Here is a 20,107-nt window from a genome sequence, read left to right on the forward strand (position 1 = left end):
AAATAAATTGGATAGTTATATGGACGGGAAAGGAGTGGAGGGTTATGGTCTGAACGCAGGTGTATGGGACTAGGGGAGAATACGTGTTCGGCACGGACTAGAAGGGTCGAGATGGCCTGTTTCCGTGCTGTAATTGTTATATGGTTATATGGTTATAGAAGCTTGTTTCCATTTCTATGAATATTTTCAAAGAACTGCTTCCGAACTTCTAACCGTGCCAGTGAAACTTGCCATATCCTTCCAAAACATTCCTATCCATGTACCGTCTCACTGCCGATGACATGGAGATTCGAGATGTATCTCCAGACTCTCTGTTCTTTTGAACAACATCAGCAAGCTAAAGAAACTGTCATAGTAGATGGAATGTGTGGCCTGATATTGGAATCCCAAATGAGGGTGCGAATGTGAGGCGACATACTGACTAGAAATTCCTGATTAAGAATGGACCGAAGACATGCACAGATACTCGATAAAATATCATGAGAATATCATTGTATCATTGTCACTTATGGATGAACACGTTTGAAAAGGAGCACCAAAATAATCTTTCTTATTTATTTTTCCAATGATACCTGTTACCTTAAACAATAACATCAAATTTATAGCATGTATTTGAAAAAGACAAGGAACTAATCACATGACCTAACCAGGACACCTACTGGACAACTATGATACATCTGCAATAGACACAAAATGTTGGAGTAACTCAGCAGGCCTAATTATTTTGACAATATAGACCTATGTAAAAAATTATGAATTTGATTGAGGTCTGTTAAGTTGAGCACAAATGCCTCCAGATAAAGACCCTGATGCTAGTTCCAAATGGCTCTGGTACCAGAAATTTGTAATCCACTTGTGGAAGAGCTGGGAAAATGGTAAATTATGGATATTAAAAACAGGGTCTGAATAAGTTTCACAAGCTTTGATTGTAACCTGGATCATTGAAGCACATGATATGCTGAACACGATCATAATTAAATATGATAATACAAAATATCTAGAAAGGATGAGCACGGGAATTGAGGGTATATAGGAATATAGCATGTGAGGTTCACATGGAAACAGGACAGGGATTTGTAAGAGAGAGCTTAAACAAACAATATCATATTTTAAATGCATATCTATTTTTAAGTGTTTTCAAAGCATCTTAGTGTTTAATATTGTTATTACCTTCAAACTGTGTTGACTCTGTTAAAACAGTGTAACGCCATGTAGCAAAGCATAGTGGCCAGTTAAGTCAAAAATAGTAACCACTAAATGATGAGTTATATTAAAAAATTGAAAGATTTTCAAGCCAAGGCACTACTTTAAAGTGGAAGGCCATGGTGTGCCAGGAGCGGATAGATACTGACAACATATGGGACTTGGAGGAATGTGGCAACTATCCCAGGCTGGTCAACTAAATGTCTGTACATTCATCAAGAGAATGGCGATCTATAATGTTCAGGATAATCACAAAATGATTTATGATTTTTAAATCATCACAGAGCTTTATATCTGGGGATCTTCCTTGCATATATATAAGTGCTGAACAAGTACATTTGGGTAGGAATTGATGACTGCAGGTGCAGAGGGTGACTGAACTCTCACAACATTTTCCTCATCGTGCAAACAGCCCATTCCAGTTAAACTGCTTCGTTAAACTGCTTTCAATGCAATCAAATCCTTCCTTCAATAAGGTATATAATATTGTGCATATGGTGCACAATATTTCAGCAGATATACCTCAGCAGTGCTCTATATAACTAATAGAGTTAACCTCACTGTTTTTGTATTTAACTCTCCTCATGTTGATCTATAACATTCTTTTGTGAGGATCCTTTGACCTGAAATGTTGACTCTTTATCTTCCACAGTGCCCATGACCCAGTGAATGCTCCAAGCATTCCCCATTGTTATAACATTCTGTTAGGATTCTGAACTATTTGATTCACCTGTGCAGTAGCCCTTTGCGAATCTTGCACCAGAGAGGAGTTAGCATCCCACCATAAGCTTGAGAACAGTCCAACTCACCTCGACAGCATTGCAGACATTGGACTTTTTTTATGGAACGAATGCGCTACAATGATATTCTGTGCTTTGTACCTTCCCCCTTGGTCTACCTATTGTACTCGAGTTTGACATGATTGTATTTATGTATAGTAGCTGCGGAGCTGCGGGACTGTGGAGCGATCAGCTGCGGGCGGCGGTGCTGACTTTACACCGGGAGCCTGGGATCTCTAGATGAGATCGCCAGTGGTGGAGCTCCAACCGGCGCGGCCTTGTTGGCTTCGGAAGCCGCGGCCTCCAGTGCGGAAGCGGCTATTCCAGGGTTCCCAAGCCGCTGAGAGGACTCTCCCGACGCCGGAGCAACATCACCCAGCGAGAATGGCCTGGAACATCGGGCCTCTGTAGAGGCAACTGTGGAGGCCTCAATGGGCCCGACTATGGGTGAACTGGTGTTGGGGACTGGACTTTGTGCCTTCCCTCATAATGGGAACCATTGTGGGGGGATGTTCTTTATGTTTAAAACTCTTATTAATGTTATGTCTGTATTCCTTCTTTATGTGCTGCAAAATGGCAAGAAGCATTTCACTTCACTACACCTAGGTGTATGTGAATGTGACCAATAAAATACCTTTGATACCTTTGATAGTGTTATGTGATCTGATTGGCTACCATGCAAAACAAATCTTTTCACTGGACCTCTGTATACATGACAATAATAAACCGAAACCATCTGATCCATGGAATCTCAGTTTGACAAAGTCTTGCCATTTAAACAAAATTTCACATTTTCTGGCATTATATCTACTTGCCAGTTGGTCTGCAACTTCCCATTATTATCTTTTCGAGAATCTCAGTCATCCTCAACCAAGCATGATTTAATATTATTTAATGTAATCTATAATTGCCAAAAGATTAATATTTTGGCCACTCAGAAATTCCTTTTTAATTGCTCATAAAAGTATTTCTACATTTTGCAGAAGTTAATTTTAATTATAATTTATCTTTAGCACGACATAAATATTTGTGGGATTGGTTTTCCATACGTAACAGGTGAAGATGTTTTTCAGATGTTAGAGTTCATAACGTTCACAGCTCAGAGGACACTTCCCCACACATCAGAACCAACCTTGCATCTTCCACCCACACTGGAGATTCCTTTTGCCCACTTGCAGAGATGCAAATTGTTCATTTCCTACCCATCCCATCCCTTCCACCTATATCCCCATTCAAGAACACCTGCCTGTTTCACGTTTACCTGTGCGGAGATAAAAAAAATATTCCAATTATACTTAGTTACCGGATAAAACAGAGTCCACAGACCAGGGTAGATTTATGGAAAAAAAATATTTATTTTTCAAGTTCAAAAGATTACAATGCACTTCAGTCCAGTTCAACCTGATGATTTCACACTTGTATCTCCTCCTGAGTAAACCTTGAGCTATCTCCTACCGTATTCTCTTCAGTTAAATTACTTTTAATTCAAAGTGGTTTAGTCTCTGCTATGTATTAAGTCATCCTCATGAGGGTCTGCCAGAATCATACAGCTAGGAAACAGACCTTTTAGCTCAGCAAATCCACATCAACCACCGAGCACCTACTTACACTAATTCTGCCCTAATCCCATTCCATTCTCTCACATTACCATCAACACCCACCAGATGCTATCATTCACGAACATATGAGAAGTATTTTACGCTGCCAGTTATCTTATCAACTTGCATGTGTTTGGGATGCAGGAGAAAACCAGAGCACTTGAGGGAAATCCACCTGCCCACAAGGAGAATGTGTAAACTCCACACACACACAGCACCCGAGGTCAGGATTTAACTCAGGTCCCTGGAGCTGTGAGGCAGCGACTCTACCAGCTGCCCCAATAAAGCAGTTGCTGCAATAAAGGGATGGGTTAAGTCATCTGATCTGAATGCGGCCATAGCTTCTAGAGGGCCAACTTTTGTTATCCATCCCTAACACCTCTTGAACTGTGGTTTGCTGAGAATTTTGTGTTCAACCACAGTGAGGAGGCTGGAGTCACACAAAGAACAAATTGGGAAGGGATAACAGATTTCCTTCCTGGGCAGACATTAGTAGGCTATCTCTTTTTAAACATTTTATTTATTTATTTTAATTTCAATCCCAGCTGGTATATAGAACTCAAAGTATTTTTTGCACCTTCTGTAGTATAGGCCTTTGTAAACTAGTCCAGCTAATTAAGTGCTATGCTGTATACCTGAGAAATGAGGATATAAAAATGAAAACATGTGGAATGGAGCCATGGAGGAATCAATCATCTGCTCATAGCCCATGCAGACAAAGCCCAATAATGTAGATCTTGTATTAATACTGTTCTTGCCCTGTGCACCGTGCACCACCCAGTCCACCTGCCACTTCCATTTGCAATTAACACAAATTTATCCACATGTTTTACCTCAGCGAAATTAACCCGACACATTATCCGACCAACCTGCAATTCTGATCGTTTTGTGGGCACAATGAGGTTGGATTTTTTTGTGGAGGTTGGATATTTGTGGAGAATTTAGAAGGAAAGTACCAATCTTCCTTCTTTTTTGCAGCAACGCTCTCCTGTGGTTCCAGTCCTTTTAAAGTGTGGTTCATTTGAGTGTGGTTGTTACATGGTGAGACCCGAAACTATGACCCTACATGCTCTCTCAGTGAACGTTCTGTTCATATGATCCAGTTCCCAGCTAAAAGTGTTTTTTTATACCTCCACAGAGCACAGCACATTGGGCAGCACCTGTGAGATGAAGATATAAAGGTGCAGATGTGGAATCTAACACGGATGGAAGATAGGGATTGGCATGCAGTATCAGAGGGAGGAATATTGGGGGGAAGCGGATGGGCAGAATGGGAAAGGAAGTATGTGATCGGATTAGGGAGGGGGGGAGATGAGCAATGGGGGAGGGGAAAGGTACTCTCTGATGGGGCAGAGAGAATGCAAGGAGAGGAATGCATGCAAGGGAGGGGGGGGGGGGGCAGGGAGATGAGAAGGGAGGGAGGGGGGGGGGGTGTAGCTATCCCATTGACACCACCAATGTCATGCAAGACAGTGCCTGGCCATCAGGTTATTTATCACGAAGCATAACAGCAACATGGGCAATGAGGGCTGATACCAATGTTTGCCTTAAGTAGTTTTCAGTCCACCAGCTGCCCCAATAGGCTAGTTAGTAAACGTCCCACAGGGTCTATAAAGTAGAGGGTGGCACAACACTTCTGCATAGAGAGAGTTGGAAAGTGGTTGAGCTTGCATCCAGGATTAGCAACTGAGAGAGAAACTATGAGTAAACAGCTTCTGGCATTGACATAACGCATTAATTAAAAATGAAGGGAAGGAAAGAAAGTAATGTGTAAGAAAGAACTGCAGATGCTGGTAAAATCGAAGGTAGACACAAAATGCTGGAGTAACTCAGCGGATTAGGCAGCATCTCTGGAGGGAAGGAATGGGCGACATTTTGGGTCGAGACCCTTCTTCAGACTGAGGTCAGGGACAAAGATAGAATGTAGGCGGTGACAGTAAGGCTAGTGGGAGAACTGGGAAGGGGAAGGGGATGGAGAGAGAAAGCAAGGGCTATCTGAAGTTAGAGAAGTCAATGTTTCATACCGCTGGGGTGTAAACTACCCAAGCGAAATATGAAGGTAGACAAAAATGCTGGAGAAACTCAGCGTGTGAGGCAGCATCCATGGAGCGAAGGGAAAGGTGACGTTTCGGGTCGAGACCCTTCTTCAAACTTCTCGACCTGAAACATCACCTATCCCTTCGCTCCATAGATGCTACCTCACCCGCTGAGTTTCTCCAGCATTTTTGTCTTCCTTCGATTTTTCCAGCATCTGCAGTTCTTTCTTAAACAAGCGAAATATGAGGTGCTGCTCCTCCAATTTACGCTGGGCCTCATTCTGACAATGGAGGAGGCCCAGGACAAAAAGGTCAGATTGGGAATGGGAGGGGGAGTTGAAGTGCTGAACCACCCTCAATCAGGTAGGTTAAGACGGACTGAGCGGAGATGTTCAGTGAAACGATCGTTGAGCCTGCGCTTGGTCTCGCCGATGTAGAGAAGTTGACACCTGGAACAACGGATACAGTGGATGAGGTTAGAGGAGTTGCAATTGAACCTCTGCATCACCTGGAAAGACTGTTTGGGTCTTTGAATGGAGTCAAGGAGGGGAGGTAAATGGACAGGTGTAGCATCTCCTGCGGTTGCAGGGGAAAGTACCTGGGGAGGGGGTGGCTTGGGTGGGAAGGGACGTGTGGACCAGGGAGTTTCGGAGAGTACAGTCTCTGCAGAAAGCAGAAAGGGTTGGAGATGAGAAGATATGGCGAGTCGTGGGATCCTGTTGGAGGTGGCGAAAATGTTGGAGGATTATATGCTGAAAGTAATACGTGTGAGCCGTTGTAATTCGTGGGAACCAAAACTAATACGTGTTAACCTGCTGTTAATTTATCAAAGCCAAAGAAACCCTGTTCTGCCATGAGCCTCCCCAGCAATGTAATTTACAATGTCAATTTCCACCACCGCATTTCCGACTGCATCAGAACTGCACTGATATTGGTTTACAGTCGGGACATGGTATTCATACCCAGACACCATTTAAGTGGCCAACACAGCTCAGCTTTTCAGCCAACATGCTGTGAATTCTCACCTTGGCAGGCTGCAAATAGATTCTAGGATATATATATATTTTAATCCTGACTGTTTTAGCAGTAGTTTATGTCAGTCTTGTCATCTGCAGTTTTGTAATTGCCAGAAACTAATTAGAGAACTCAGTCATTTTGACATATCTGACACACTTTAATTTATTTTTCACCTCTAGCCTTTACTACTAAAATCACTAATCATGCCAATCTCCATCATCAACTGTTCCACCCACCACTTGCAATACTTTGCCCCCTCCCCCATCTCTCTTTTCTTGTTTTCTCCTCCCTGCTCTGAAGAAGGGTCCTGACTCAGATGCTGCCTGAGTCCATTTCCCTCCACAGATGCTGCCTGACCTGCTGAGTTCCTCCACAACTATTTCTTTGCTCAAGATTCCAGCTGCAGTCTCATGTGTCTCCCGCAAAGAAATAATGTCTTCTGGAAATTAAAGACAAAATAAGAACCACTGGAATCAATAACTGTCCAATAACATTCTATAATGTCGGCTCCAGTAGCAATGTACAGAGATGTTTTAAATGCCAAAACCTCTAATCGTTTTAGTTATCACCATGGCAATTACAATAAAGAATAGCAGAACAGAAATGTTAATAAAAGCCTGGATATTTTCCACATACTCACTACTCCATTTGAGTCACTACAACAAGGAAAACCATGATTGATAATCCCCGTCCTTAGTCCTGGCATGCTGAGTACTGTTCCAGTGATTCGCTGCTTGTGAGATCCACTAACTCATCCCAACCAAATCTGGGATGTTTTACTTATTATCAGGCCACTACCTACTGGCCATGAGACACTAGGGTGGGGGGGTTATTGGAAAACTTAATCAAGATCAATAAAGAAATCCTTAAATTGGTTTCAGGTGCTCCAATTCCTAGAGGTTCACACACACACACACACACACACGTGCTGATCTGACAGTTTCATGCCGCGAAGTCCTTCTCCTGATTATTCCAAATGCCACTGAATCGAGGAGTTTGGCTTGCTGTATGGTGCTGTTGAGGTTCGCATGTTGAGTTTGAGGTATTTGACAGACCCTCGAATCCTGTGACCTTTAGGCATATATGGTAAGCTGCAGCCACTGTGGAAATGAAATCATAAAGATTAATCCCACAGTGATCATTTTGTGTGGACTCCTGCCTGTCAAGACATCTTTAACAAAGCGTGATGACAGAGTGTTGCCTCCCCACCACCACCCTCCCCCTTGAATGAGGAGAATGGCCCACAGGTCAGAGACTCTTTTCAGTGAGAAGACTACAGATGGGAAACTTATGAGTAGGAACCTGCCATCTTTTATTTTACCAGAAGAAAGGGTGTAGGGTGAACTGATTGATGTAAAGGTATAGCATGGAAACAGGTCTTCTGATCTCTGAATCCACGGCAACAATCAATCTCCCGTTCAAAATAGTTCTAGGTCATCCTACTTTTGCATCTACTCCCTGCACACAAGGGGTAACTTACAGAGGCCAATAAACCTGCAAACCTATGGTATGTGGGAGGAATCCAGAACACTCAGAGTGGGCTACCTTAGAAATTGGATCAATCATGTGGATTTTAACGGAGTAAATTGTGATGGAAATTATTCCTGAGTGAAATGGCACTAATCACACAATCAGCCAATGAGCATCAGTGTGCCTGACCTTGGAGTCAGCAGCAGACCAAATGATGTAAGTTGTCACAGAGTGCACGTTTCAGCTCATACTGATAGAAATTGGATCTCAGAGTTCCACACAATGATCGTTGTGGGGAGATCTCAGAACTAGGCGTACAGCACGCCATGTTCTTGCTTTGCTTGTGACTTAAAGTGACACATTGGGGCACTTGACAAGGCAGTTCCATAACTGCTCATACATGTTTCACCCTACTCAGACCAAGGTCTTATGGCTAATGTAACTATTAGAACATAACGTCATGCTTGGCTCAATGATCACGTGACACGTCACAGGATTCTAGGTGTGACAGGGAGGAGAGCAGACCATGGTGAAGGAGACGTGGGATGAGAAATTTCTTCTCTCACAAGGCAGCCTTCATTACTGAGTGTTTAAGAAGGAAATGCAGATGCTGGAAAATCTAAGGTACACAAAAATGCTGGAGAAACTCAGCGGGTGCAGCAGCATCTATGGAGCAAAGGAAATAGGCAACATTTTGGGCCGAAACCCTTCTTCAGGCCTTCACTACTGATGTTAGTATGCCATGGTTAGTATGCTCTCGACTGGAGACCACATTGACACTGCTGTACATAAGTTGTTGCAAATCTGCAAACATTGGGCACCAGCACACCAATAAAGGAGGAATGCCATATTCCTCCCAGAAAACATAAAAAAAATATGAACAAACAACATCTTCAAACAGTTGCGGATGTCTGGGTCAGGACCTCTGGTGTGATTTACACCTTTCGTGTCCACTCGGGACTTCTGTTTCTTGACAAGAAACCGGGGCTATGACACCTACCTCCAGGACATTCAGTTTAATAATTCCATCCCCATCTTTGTCGAATGCCTTGAAGGCTCCTGCAGAACAGAAAGGATAACATTACCATGCTCAATAACACACATACAAAGATTGCAACGTTGATGCTTGTATCGTGGTACTGAGAACACCAGAAGGATTCACATCCACTCTTTGCTCAGTTGAGTCATAATCATGGAGATACAGCACACAACCAGGCCTTTTGACTGATTGAATCTGCGGCAACTATCAACTACCCATGCATATTAATTGCACCCTCCCTTCCACTTTTATTTTTCCAACGTTCCCATCAACTCCCGCCAAAGTAGGGACAGTAACTATCGACCCACATGCCTTTGGGAGGAAACAAGAGCTCCTGGGGAAAACCCATGCAGTTGAAGGGGGAATGTGCAAACTCCCACAGCAGGAGCTAGCATTGAACCCGAGTCTCTGGTGTCATGTCCCATTTCTGCTCAACTTGATTGCACATATTACTGGGGAACAAGGATATTGTAGAGCTGAGCTAGAGGTGTAGGAGTTCTTCACTTTGGTCCTCATTCTATCCATTCTATGCTTTTCTCCTGTCTCATGCTGGGTCATAGTTCCCCCTGGGTCTATGAGCACTACATCCACCCACAATATGTGGATAAGGGGCACTGGGATGCAGTGCCCTCATGAACCCTGGAAAGTGTCCTCAGCCAAGCGGATTAAACGTGATTCCATTTGATTTTCTGATGTAACGTATTTGGCGAGCCAAGTAATTTGCTTCCAAACTGGAATTTCCACCCAGTGCTGTGCAATCTCAGATATCTCAAGGTGAACCTTGATGCCTGTCTAGGTTTGACTCCATTCAACAGAGGATAAGTGAAGAAATCCTGCTCGCTGATGACCCTTTGCTCAACTTTCATCTACACAAGCTGCACACATCCTTTTCTAAGTCAAATGTTGGTTGCTAACTAGATCGGCAACATAAGGCTATGACTTAGAAACATAGAACATTGAAAATAGATGCTGTAGTAGGCCATTTGGCTCTTTGAGCCAGCACCGCCATTCAATATGATCATGGCTGATCATCCAAAATCAGTACCCCGTTCCTGCTTTCTCCCCATATCCTTTGATTCCATTAGCCCTAAGAGCTATATCTAACTCTCTCTTGAATACTCACTGGTGGGGATATGATGAAGAGTGGTCCCGAGATTAAGTGTTCAACTTCAAATCTGAAGCAAAGGCTCCTGATTGTAAATAAACCTTCATTGTTCAACATATTGGTGTCACTGGCTAGGCCATCATTTATTGCCCAGCCCTAGTTGCTTTTGGTGCAGTCTTTCAATCTTTGCAGCCTTTCTGGTGAAGGTGCTCACACAGTACTGTTGGAGGGAGTTCCAGGATCTGGACACAGCAGCAAGGAAGGATCATTAATCCATTTCCAAATCAGGCTGGTGTGCACTTTGGGGATGGACCTGCATGTGGTGGTGTTCTTTGGCCCTTGCTGCCATTGGCTTGGTGTTGGGTTTGCAAGGGTGGCTTTCAATGTAGCCTGAGCGAGTAACTCCAGTGTGTTTTGCAGATGGTACAGCCAATGTGCACTAGTGGTGGAGGGTATGGGCATTTAAGCTAGTCAGTGAAGTACACTGCACTTTGTCATGCAGACCACTTTGTCCTGGATGGTTTCAAACTAAGGTCTATAGGCAATGTACTCATCAGGTAAGTGCAGAGCATTCCAAAACATCAGTGACTTGTGCCTTGTAGATGCTGAGTGGCCATGGGATATCCAGAGGTGGATCACTTGCCACAGGATACCCAGCTTCTGGCAGCCTCTTGCAGCCATGGTTTCTATTTGGCTGTTTTTGTTTAGTTTCTGATCGATGGTGACTGCCTCCACCCCTCAGGATGCTGACTGTGGGAGAAGATAACGCCTTTGAATGACAAAGGTAGATTAACCCTCTTATGTTGGAGATAGTAGCATGAATCCTATCTGCTCGTGCCTGAATGTTGTCTAGGTCTTGCTGAGGAGATGTTGTGAATGAGTATAAACATTATGCAATCATCAGCGAACATCCCCATCTCTGATCCTATGATGGAAGGAAGGTCACTGATGCAGGAGATGGAAGTGGTTGGACCTAGGACACTGCCCTGAAGAACTCAGGCAATGATGTCCTTTGGCTCAGATGATTGACCGCCAACAACCACAGCCATCTTCCCTGAGGTGTCCCCCCCAAGAAGGGAATTGCGTGAATGCATGGGGAGGAAGGTCCAGTCATGGTTCCAATCAGCAATGCAATCTGAGAGTAGGAACAGATAATGATCAGGTGGTGGGGACTGCTGGGGTGGGGACATGTTGGTTGAAGAGTTGAAAGACTTGAAAGACCAAATGGTGACTCTTGGTCTTACGATTTAACAGGGCATAGGAGGTATCTCTGATGCTTAGGGTGAAAACCAAATAATTGTTCAGCACATTCAAGACCGAGATCGACGGAATGGTAGACATTGTGGCAACCAAGGGATAGGAGAATAATACAGGATAGTGGTACCAAGACAAGGTATCAGCCATGGTGGAGCAGGCATAAGGGACAAGGTAATGGAAAAAATGGGGTGGAAGTTATCGGCAATAGTTGAATCAATATACGTTAGAAACAGAGGTTTGTGTTTAGGAAAGGGATGTTAAATAACTGGACCTGCATTCAATCAGTGTGACACCTAGGGTTATTCCTGAGCAGTGAGACCAGCTTCATGAAGGGAAGCTTCAATCCTGACAATCTGGTTCCAAGGATCCCAATAGAAACCACCTCAGGCCACCAAAGTTCCACCCAGCACACCAGGGAAGCTGCAGAGGCATTGCAGATGTGAGGGATGCACACCATTGCACTTACTGAACATCCCCTCCAGCCTCACGAAGCAGCAGATGAAGCTGTCGAAATCCAGGTTCATGTTCACATCAGCGTAGCGCATGGAGATGAGATCGTACAACTGGCCGTTCAGACGGAAGCCTGCAGAACAAGAAAGAAGTTCTGCTGCACCACTCTGACTCTCATCAACAGTCCCCATCATTTCACTAAACCAAGCGCTTACAAACCAATTCTCTCTGTAACACTATCTTCTCACCTGGTGCAGGTAACCTCAGCTGCCATTTGTGTGGCTCGGAAGTTTCAACCGGCCACCTTCTGCCAGGTCACCATTGTGATCTCCATATGATATTCATCATTGTGTATGAAGTTGAGTTGTTCCTTGTGAAACGCGGCTTTTACATGAGAAACTGGGACACTGTGTTCTTTGGAATGCTTTTGGTGGCCATTCCCAGAGTTGCTAGATTTTACTATCACATCACTGTCCTGGGAGGTTTCCAGGAGGTGAAATACTTACTAACATCCAGACATCCCTAATGAATATAAAGCACCCCTACCACCCCATCAGCAGGTCTCCACCGCTCCTTATGACCTGCATCCTACACACCACCACAACACTCCCAATCACCTCCCTGATATTTGCTCAGGAACTGTTAAGGCCAGGAACAACTCATCCAACAGGTTTCCTCCTCATTCCCAGCTCGCAGCTTTGCTTGACAGGAGTACATAATGGGAATGTTTAAGCTGAGAAGGATGAGACACGAAACTGCAGATGTTGGAATCTTGAACGAAACACAAAGTGCTGGAGGAACTCATCAATGGAGGGAATGGACAGATGACATTTTGGCTTTGGACTCTTGTTCAGACTGATTACAGTAGGGGGTGGGCAGAAGCTAAAAATGTGAGTTGGAGTAAAACAAAGACTCATTTGACACCATGCTGCCTTGGAAAAGCAGCCAACAGAATCAAAGGCTTGCCCACCCCAGTCATTCATTCGTCCCCCTACTCTCATGGGCTAAAGGTGCAGAAACCTGAAAGCATGCACCACCAGACGTAGGAACAGCTTCTTCCCCTAGGGCTTCTGAATGGTTCTTCCTTAAGTCAGGATTCTGTCAAATTCACCTCTACCCCATTGCGGACATTGGACCTTGTCTCTGGGGATGGTACGCTACAATGATGCGAACTATATTCTACATCCTGTATTTTCCCCTTTGCTCTACCTATTGTTCCTGAGTTGGATGTGATTGTATTTACATATAGTATTATCTGATCTGTTTGGGTAGCATGCAAAACAATGCATTTCACTGAACCTCGGTACACGTGACAATAATAAACCTAAACTTAATGGGCCTGTCCAACTTAGGTGACTGCAGGAGACTATGCAGTCACCATATGGTCGCCACATGTTCCCGGGTGGTTGCCGGGTAGTTGCCTTCATGGTCTATAGGAGTTCCCGCATTCTGGGAACTAGTAGCGGCCTCATTATGGTCGCCGTGAATTTTTCATCATGTTGAAAAATTAGCGGCGACTAGAATGAAGCCACCATGGAGAGTAGCGAGAATTCTCGAGCCGTAGGTGGGTCGCCAGGAGGTCCTAATGGGTTGCCAGGTGGTCGAAGGTTCTCGGAGGTTCTCGTAGGTTGTAGCCGGTGCTGACCAGTGAATCTCATTGGAAAAAAAAAGCAGTAGTTTTCAGAACCAAGGAAAACCGACCGGTAATGTTAAATGTCCGCCGAGCTTCACAGCCATGTATCTCTGGCTTCTTAAAAGTTGTCTCCACTCCTTCTTCCCCCCTCTCCCCCTCTTTTAAAGGACATCGTACACTGTGCTTTAGCCGTATTTTTACAGTGCCAACCTTCCTGTTCATTGTGGTGTGTGTCAGTTTCACCTTGGTTTTGCGCCGTGTGAATTTTTTAGACAGCGCTCCCCCTGCTTGCCCTGTCCCCCACCTGTATAACGGGCTGATGATGGAAGCGATGTGTTTGTATGTGTCTTCCACTCTGACATTCGCATTTCCAGTTGCCGGTTTATTCAGGCGACTGCCGGAAGTCCACTGAAAAATTACCTAAGTGGGACAGGCCCATAAGTGTTAGATTATCTGAGGTTTATAGTATGTGCTTTGCCTTGGGAAGTGCGATTGGAGCAGATACAATGGGAGATGCTGGCTCCCAGAAGCACACATCACTTACAGAGCCACTCCTGAGAGAGACTCAGCCTGAAAACCTCATGGTGATCCCATCCCTGTGGATCTGAACCTTCGGCCCATAGTGTAAGTGCAGCTGCGTTGTTCCTCACAAGGACAGTGCAGCCAATGCCACCTGTAGACACCCTAACTCACTGCCACTCACCTGCATCATTCACAGCACTGCGCATTTCATAGCTATCAATCACTCCAGAATTGTCCTTGTCATATTCCTGAAAAATTGTCTGCAAGTAAACAAGAAATCACAATGATAAAATGTTAGTCTGGGAGTTTAAATGGAATACAGGACCACGTGCCAATGGCCGAGGCCAATCTGCAGACACAGTTCCATCTCTGAGTGACCAGGATTAGGTCTGTGTCTGAGGGACTGGACAACCAGACTGACAACCAGGTTCACCATCCTACCAAGCAGCCACATTTCAGGCAGGGATGTGCCCACAATTTGGCCACTTCTTCTGGTCACTAGAGTAAAAGTTCTGCTTCGAACTGCTGACCTCACCATTTACATTTTCAAAAGCAATAATAATTCATTGTGTGTTCAACAATGTTGCAACATGTCTTACAGTATGTACTATAAAGGACATGGGCTTAATCTGTCATATTCTCTAATAAAACTGAACAAGATGAACCTTTAGCCTTCAATTCTTTTGCAATTTATGAACTTTAAAAGGTACAATTAATCAGGAAGACTCAGGTCCTTGCCTGGCAATTTGCCCAGTGGGTAACTGCACTGCAATATGTCACATCGCCCAGCGTGGAGATGAAGGGTGCATTTTAATTTCTTATTTTCCTTTTGTTTCCCTGGCCAGAGAGGGAGTGGTATTGAAGCAATCGTTCAACCAGCCACTCCTGAGTGTTGATGGTTAAATGGCAGGTTTGATGACCTGCTCTCTTCCCAGGGCCAACCTGCTGTAAAGTACCTGTGATTACAGGATTAGATGGGTTCTGGCCGTACTGCTCCATGGCACTGTGACTGACTGGATCTAGGTGATCAATGGGTAACTTGTGGGAGCATTGCTGATATTAGGGTGTATAGACAATAATGCCCCTGTGCAAAAGAGAGAAAGCCACCCGCCAATAGGGAATCCCACAGACAACCCTAGCCATGTGATCCTGTGTCACATCAGCCAGTATTGATCAAATCCTAACATTCATAGTTATCCATCCTCAGTGGCTGGCTGGGGAGTGCAGTACAGAGGAGTGGTGTTGTGTCGTAGGGACATGCAGAAATCCCTCACCAGCTCTGGTGGTGACTTGACAATGTTAGCTAGTACATCGGGGAAATGAACAGCATTGAAAATGGCGGGTAATCCTATCACTGAGAACTTGCCAGAGACTAAATTAACCTCTCTTCTAGTTCTGCTGATGTGAAAATGTCAACAGTAACACTATATGTGGAAATAATTTCTCCAAACTCTCCAGTGCCACGTACCTGCCATTGCTTAATCTTGTTCCATAGACGCTTGAACTCCACCAGGTTAAGCTTCCCAGATCCATCTGTCTGCAGGTGCAAAGTTAGGGAAGAGATAATAGAAACAAATAGAAGCAAAGGTCTAATGGCCTGATCATGTGTTTGTTAATCTTCCGCTCTGAGAAACCAGGGCTAATATGACATCCAAGGTCAATATACATTCTCAATATGAAAAAAAAATTTGGCAATCGGGAATTATTAATGGTTCCCTTTTGTAAACCTCCAAGCTGAATATGTAATTTAGAAACAAATGGGCATGTTTGGGTTGCTCTTGATATAACCATTGCAAAACCAGTGTCAGCTCTTTTAACATCAGCCCGCTGTCAAAATCTACCCCCATGCATGTGGCAAACAGAGATTAATATTGTCGTATATCATGCATTAGTTACACTTAAATCCGGAGTTCTGTGGGCACCTTAGGAATTATATTTTTTCTCCCTGTGGAGCAATAATTATTATTATTTATGCTCAGGAATTTATTATGTTTTCGGAAAATAAAAAAGAACGGATTTTTTTTTTGAAAGGGGACATTTGGTGATCTGATATTACGAGTTCAGGATTGCTAAGGGTGGCTTCTCCAGTTTGTTTCTAATTGTAGAAGTTTCAAATATCAGAGGATGCAGGTTCAACAGAATAAGGTTGAAGGCTGAATATTATCTCCTGGGAATTTCATGGGGTTCCTCATGTTCTGGTCTGTGATCTTAGCAGAAAACTCATTCAAATTCCACAGTGAGACTTAAAGAATACACACGTTGAATTTCAACACAAACATGAATTATGGAATATTATCATGAAAGATCACTGATGATCACCTGCTTCCAAACACCCCAAATTGTCTCAACCATATAAAAAGCACAAGTCTTAGGTAAGTTGGAATACTCTCCATTTGCCTGGATGAATGCAGCTGTAACAACTCATTTCCAACCATCCAGACCAAAGCTTTTCTTGTTGCTACCATCACGCAGAAACTACAGAATCCTGAACTCACACAATATCAGGTTCAGGAACAGCTACTTTCCAACAACGATAATGTTCTTGCACCAACCTGTACAACCCTAATGCTCCCTCAGAATGGGAACATTATGAACCACCTCTTGCACTACCATGGACTTTGTTTTCTAATTGTGCTTGCACTTACAGTATGTCTTGCTTGTTTTTGCGTTCTTTTTGGTTTTTAGTGTCTTGCAAAATGTATGTGTAATTTATGAATAATTTATGTATTTTCTGTCTGGGCTTATGTGCTTGTGATGCTGCTGCAAGCAAGGTTTTTATTATACCCATACCTCACTGTGCAGATCACAATGAACTCGACTTAACTTGACCTGGGGGTCCTTGTTCATCACTGGGGGTCCTTGTTCATCAGTCTATGAAAGTAAGCATGCAGGTACAGCAGGCAGTGAAGAAAGCAAATGGCATGTTGGCCTTTATAACAAGATGAATCGAATATAGGAGCAAAGAGGTCCTTCTGCAGTTGTACAGAGCCCTAGTGAGACCACACCTGGAGTATTGTGTGCAGTTTTGGTCCCCTAATTTGAGGAATGACATTCTTGCTATTGAGGGAGTGCACCGTAGGTTTACAAGGTTAATTCCCGGGATGGTGGTGCTGTCATATGCTGAGAGAATGGAACAACTGGGCTTGTACACTCTGGAGTTTTGAAGGATGATAGGAGATCTCATTGAAACATATAAGATTGTTAAGGGTTTGGACACGCTAGAGGCAGGAAACATGTTCCCGATGTTGGGGGAGTCCAGAACCAGGGGCCACAGTTTAAGAATAAGGAGTAAGCCATTTAGAACGGAGACAAGCAAACACTTTTTCTCACAGAGAGTGGTGAGTCTGTGGAATTCTCTGCCTCAGAGGGCGGTGGAGGCAGGTTCTCTCGATGCTTTCAAGAGAGAGCTAGATAGAGCTCTTGAAAATGGCGGTCAGGGAATATGGGGAGAAGGCAGGAACGGGGTACTGATTGGGGATGATCAGCCATGATCACGTTGAATGGCGGTGCTGGCTCGAAGGGCCGAATGGCCTACTCCTGCACCTATTGTCTATTGTCTGTTGATTTAAGTTTCAGAGGATTTTTTATTCATTATGAACAACAGACATCACTGGCAAGTGCAGCATTTATTGTATGTCACTAATTGCTCTGGAATAGGGTGGCTTGTTAATCAACTTCAGAAGGCAGTTAAAAGTTAACCATGTGAGTGGGTCTGGATTTACATGGAGATCAGACCAGGAAAGAATGATACGTTTTTCTGAAAAGCATCATGTAGATTGGCTATTGCATGTTAACCAATTAGAATGCTTAGTAATTATAACTCCGCCTAATTATAACATTCATAGTGTAAAAGTTCGCCCACTGTCTGCCAATAGCTGCAGTGGTAAGAACGTGTGATGTACTGCTTAGATGATAATGACCTGAACAGTAAAGATGCTTGTGCTTTAACCTGTGTGAGATTAAGCTCTTTATACATCATGAACCAGATGACATTTTATGACAACCAGGCCATTTCTTGTTTAGCTTTACTGAGAACGGCTTCTCTTAAATTCCCTAGCTGCTCTGGTAGGAATGATTTTTTCCCTCCAGGCCATATTGCAGTTAAGTGCGGGCAAGTTGGGCCGAAGAGCCTGCTTCCACAATGTATCACTCCATAACCAGTGTCTTAAACACTGTAAGGTACTTCTACAAACCGACAAAGGTGATTTTAACATTTCCTGGCACATTGTTGCGTATAGTTACAACAATTCATCAGTTAATTTCAAGGTAAGTGTTAGGTAACAAAAGGAATTAGTTCCAAATCAAGGAAAGAATTAAAACCAAAGGCCTGGTTTGACTATTCACTGAAAGGAGGAATAGAGCACTGCAGGGATTTTTTATTCATTTTTAAATGCGGACATTGTTCGCAAGTCCAGTAGTGATTGTCTCTGGGCGAGGACCTCAGAGTCATAATACGTTCACTGAAAATAAGCCTCAACGATTGTCCAGGTTCACAAAAGAATAAAAGCCATCTAACAAAGAACATGGGGCTAATCACCACAGGTGGTGTTAAACTGAAGGGGAAAATTATCACTGTTGGAATGGAAGGGGAAATGGAAAGTGAATTTTTTGGTCAGCTATCCCATGAGGGGCCAAGAATCCACAAAGCATACTCTTGGATTGATTAGATTCTGGTTTGTCAGGAATACACTGCTCCCCAAGCCAACCTGAAGGCATTTACACATGGATTAAAGTCAGGGATCTGCTCCAACCCATTACATATGAGGAAGAAATAATGAGTTCAGTGGAGGAGAGAGAAGGATACATCCATGAGGGCAACCATACTGCGACAAGACTCCCGAGCAAACCCTTCAGTTTTAATATTGTCTGCAAGGAGAAACAAAATATTAATATACTGAGTCGATAAATTGATAGGTGAAGGATTAAACATCTATGAGCAATGTGCAAAAGTGACCAAAATAAAACAATATAGCAAACTTGCTCCACCAGCAATATGTGGAATCTACTTCCCATTTAGACTTGTGGAGGCTGAGAGAGGTGTTGCAATTAATACATTACATTCTGTATAAGGTGTTCATTCTGATTTAGCATAAACATGTATGCTCATATTGCCAATCTCTTACACACTCTGGTGTCCAACCAATCAGTTGGAACAAACAAGCCTGCCCCACCAACATTAAGATCATGGCTGATCTGATTGCAACCTCATCTCTACCTTCCCGTCAACCCACAGTTACCTATTGAATGTGTAGGAAGGAACTGCTGAAGCTGGTTTACACTGAAGATAGACACAAAATGCTGGAGTAACTCAGCGGGTCAGGCAACATCTCTGGAGAAAAGGAATAGGTGACATTCCGGGTCAAGACCCTTCTTCAGAATGAGTGTCAGGGAAGAGGGAAACTAGAGGTATAAAAAGGTAGGAAAAAGAACAAATTAAAGCCAGCAATGATGATCAAGGAAAGGTGGAGTCCACAATGGTCCATTGTTAGCTGTGGAAAAGGTGATAATGAGTAGAGACAAACAGAGAAAACTAAGCAGGACAGCAGTGACACTAGTAGGGCGACAAAGGTGGGGGAGTGTGGGAAAATGAGAGACAATGCAAGAGTCACTTTGACTGCTGAAGCTGGAGTAACTCAATGGGTCAGGGTGGAGCGTTTCCTTGATGATCTAATTTGTTCTTTTCATACCTCTAGATTCCCTCTCCCCTGACGCTCTTTCTGAAGAAGCATCTCGACTCGAAAAGTCACATATTCGTTTTCTCCAGACACGCTGCCTGACTCGTTGAGTTACTCGGGAATTTTGTGTCTATCTTCACAGTAACCTGAAGCTCCCTTATCAAGAATCCATCTACCTTAGATTTAAAAAAATATTCTATGATTCTGTTTCTACTGGGGAAGAGAGTTGCAAAGACGCACAAACTTCTGAGTAAAAGAAATGCCTCATCTCTGCCTGAAGTGGTTCAACCTTATTTTTAAGCAGTGAGTCTAATGCCCCTGTC

The 20,107-nt window shown here is 43.6% G+C and overlaps 1 protein-coding gene across 4 annotated transcripts in view; it reads right to left on the reverse strand.

Moving 5' to 3' along the window:
• Window positions 1–7,567: 7,567 nt before the first annotated feature.
• The window catches only part of capn3 (calpain 3), a 97,975-nt gene continuing 85,435 nt past the window's right edge, over window positions 7,568–20,107 (reverse strand). For all 4 annotated transcript variants that reach the window (XM_033026696.1, XM_033026695.1, XM_033026697.1 and 1 more), the window contains 6 exons: window positions 18,914–18,975; window positions 15,578–15,646; window positions 14,291–14,369; window positions 11,971–12,087; window positions 9,104–9,162; window positions 7,568–7,733 (listed from right to left, as the gene is read on the reverse strand). In XM_033026696.1, coding sequence (XP_032882587.1) covers window positions 7,707–7,733; window positions 9,104–9,162; window positions 11,971–12,087; window positions 14,291–14,369; window positions 15,578–15,646; window positions 18,914–18,975 — 413 coding nt within the window. In that variant the 3' untranslated portion in view covers window positions 7,568–7,706. The remainder of the gene's footprint in view (window positions 7,734–9,103; window positions 9,163–11,970; window positions 12,088–14,290; window positions 14,370–15,577; window positions 15,647–18,913; window positions 18,976–20,107) is intronic.

This window comes from Amblyraja radiata, chromosome 9 (genome assembly GCF_010909765.2).
Source record: "Amblyraja radiata isolate CabotCenter1 chromosome 9, sAmbRad1.1.pri, whole genome shotgun sequence".
NCBI lineage: Eukaryota > Metazoa > Chordata > Chondrichthyes > Rajiformes > Rajidae > Amblyraja > Amblyraja radiata.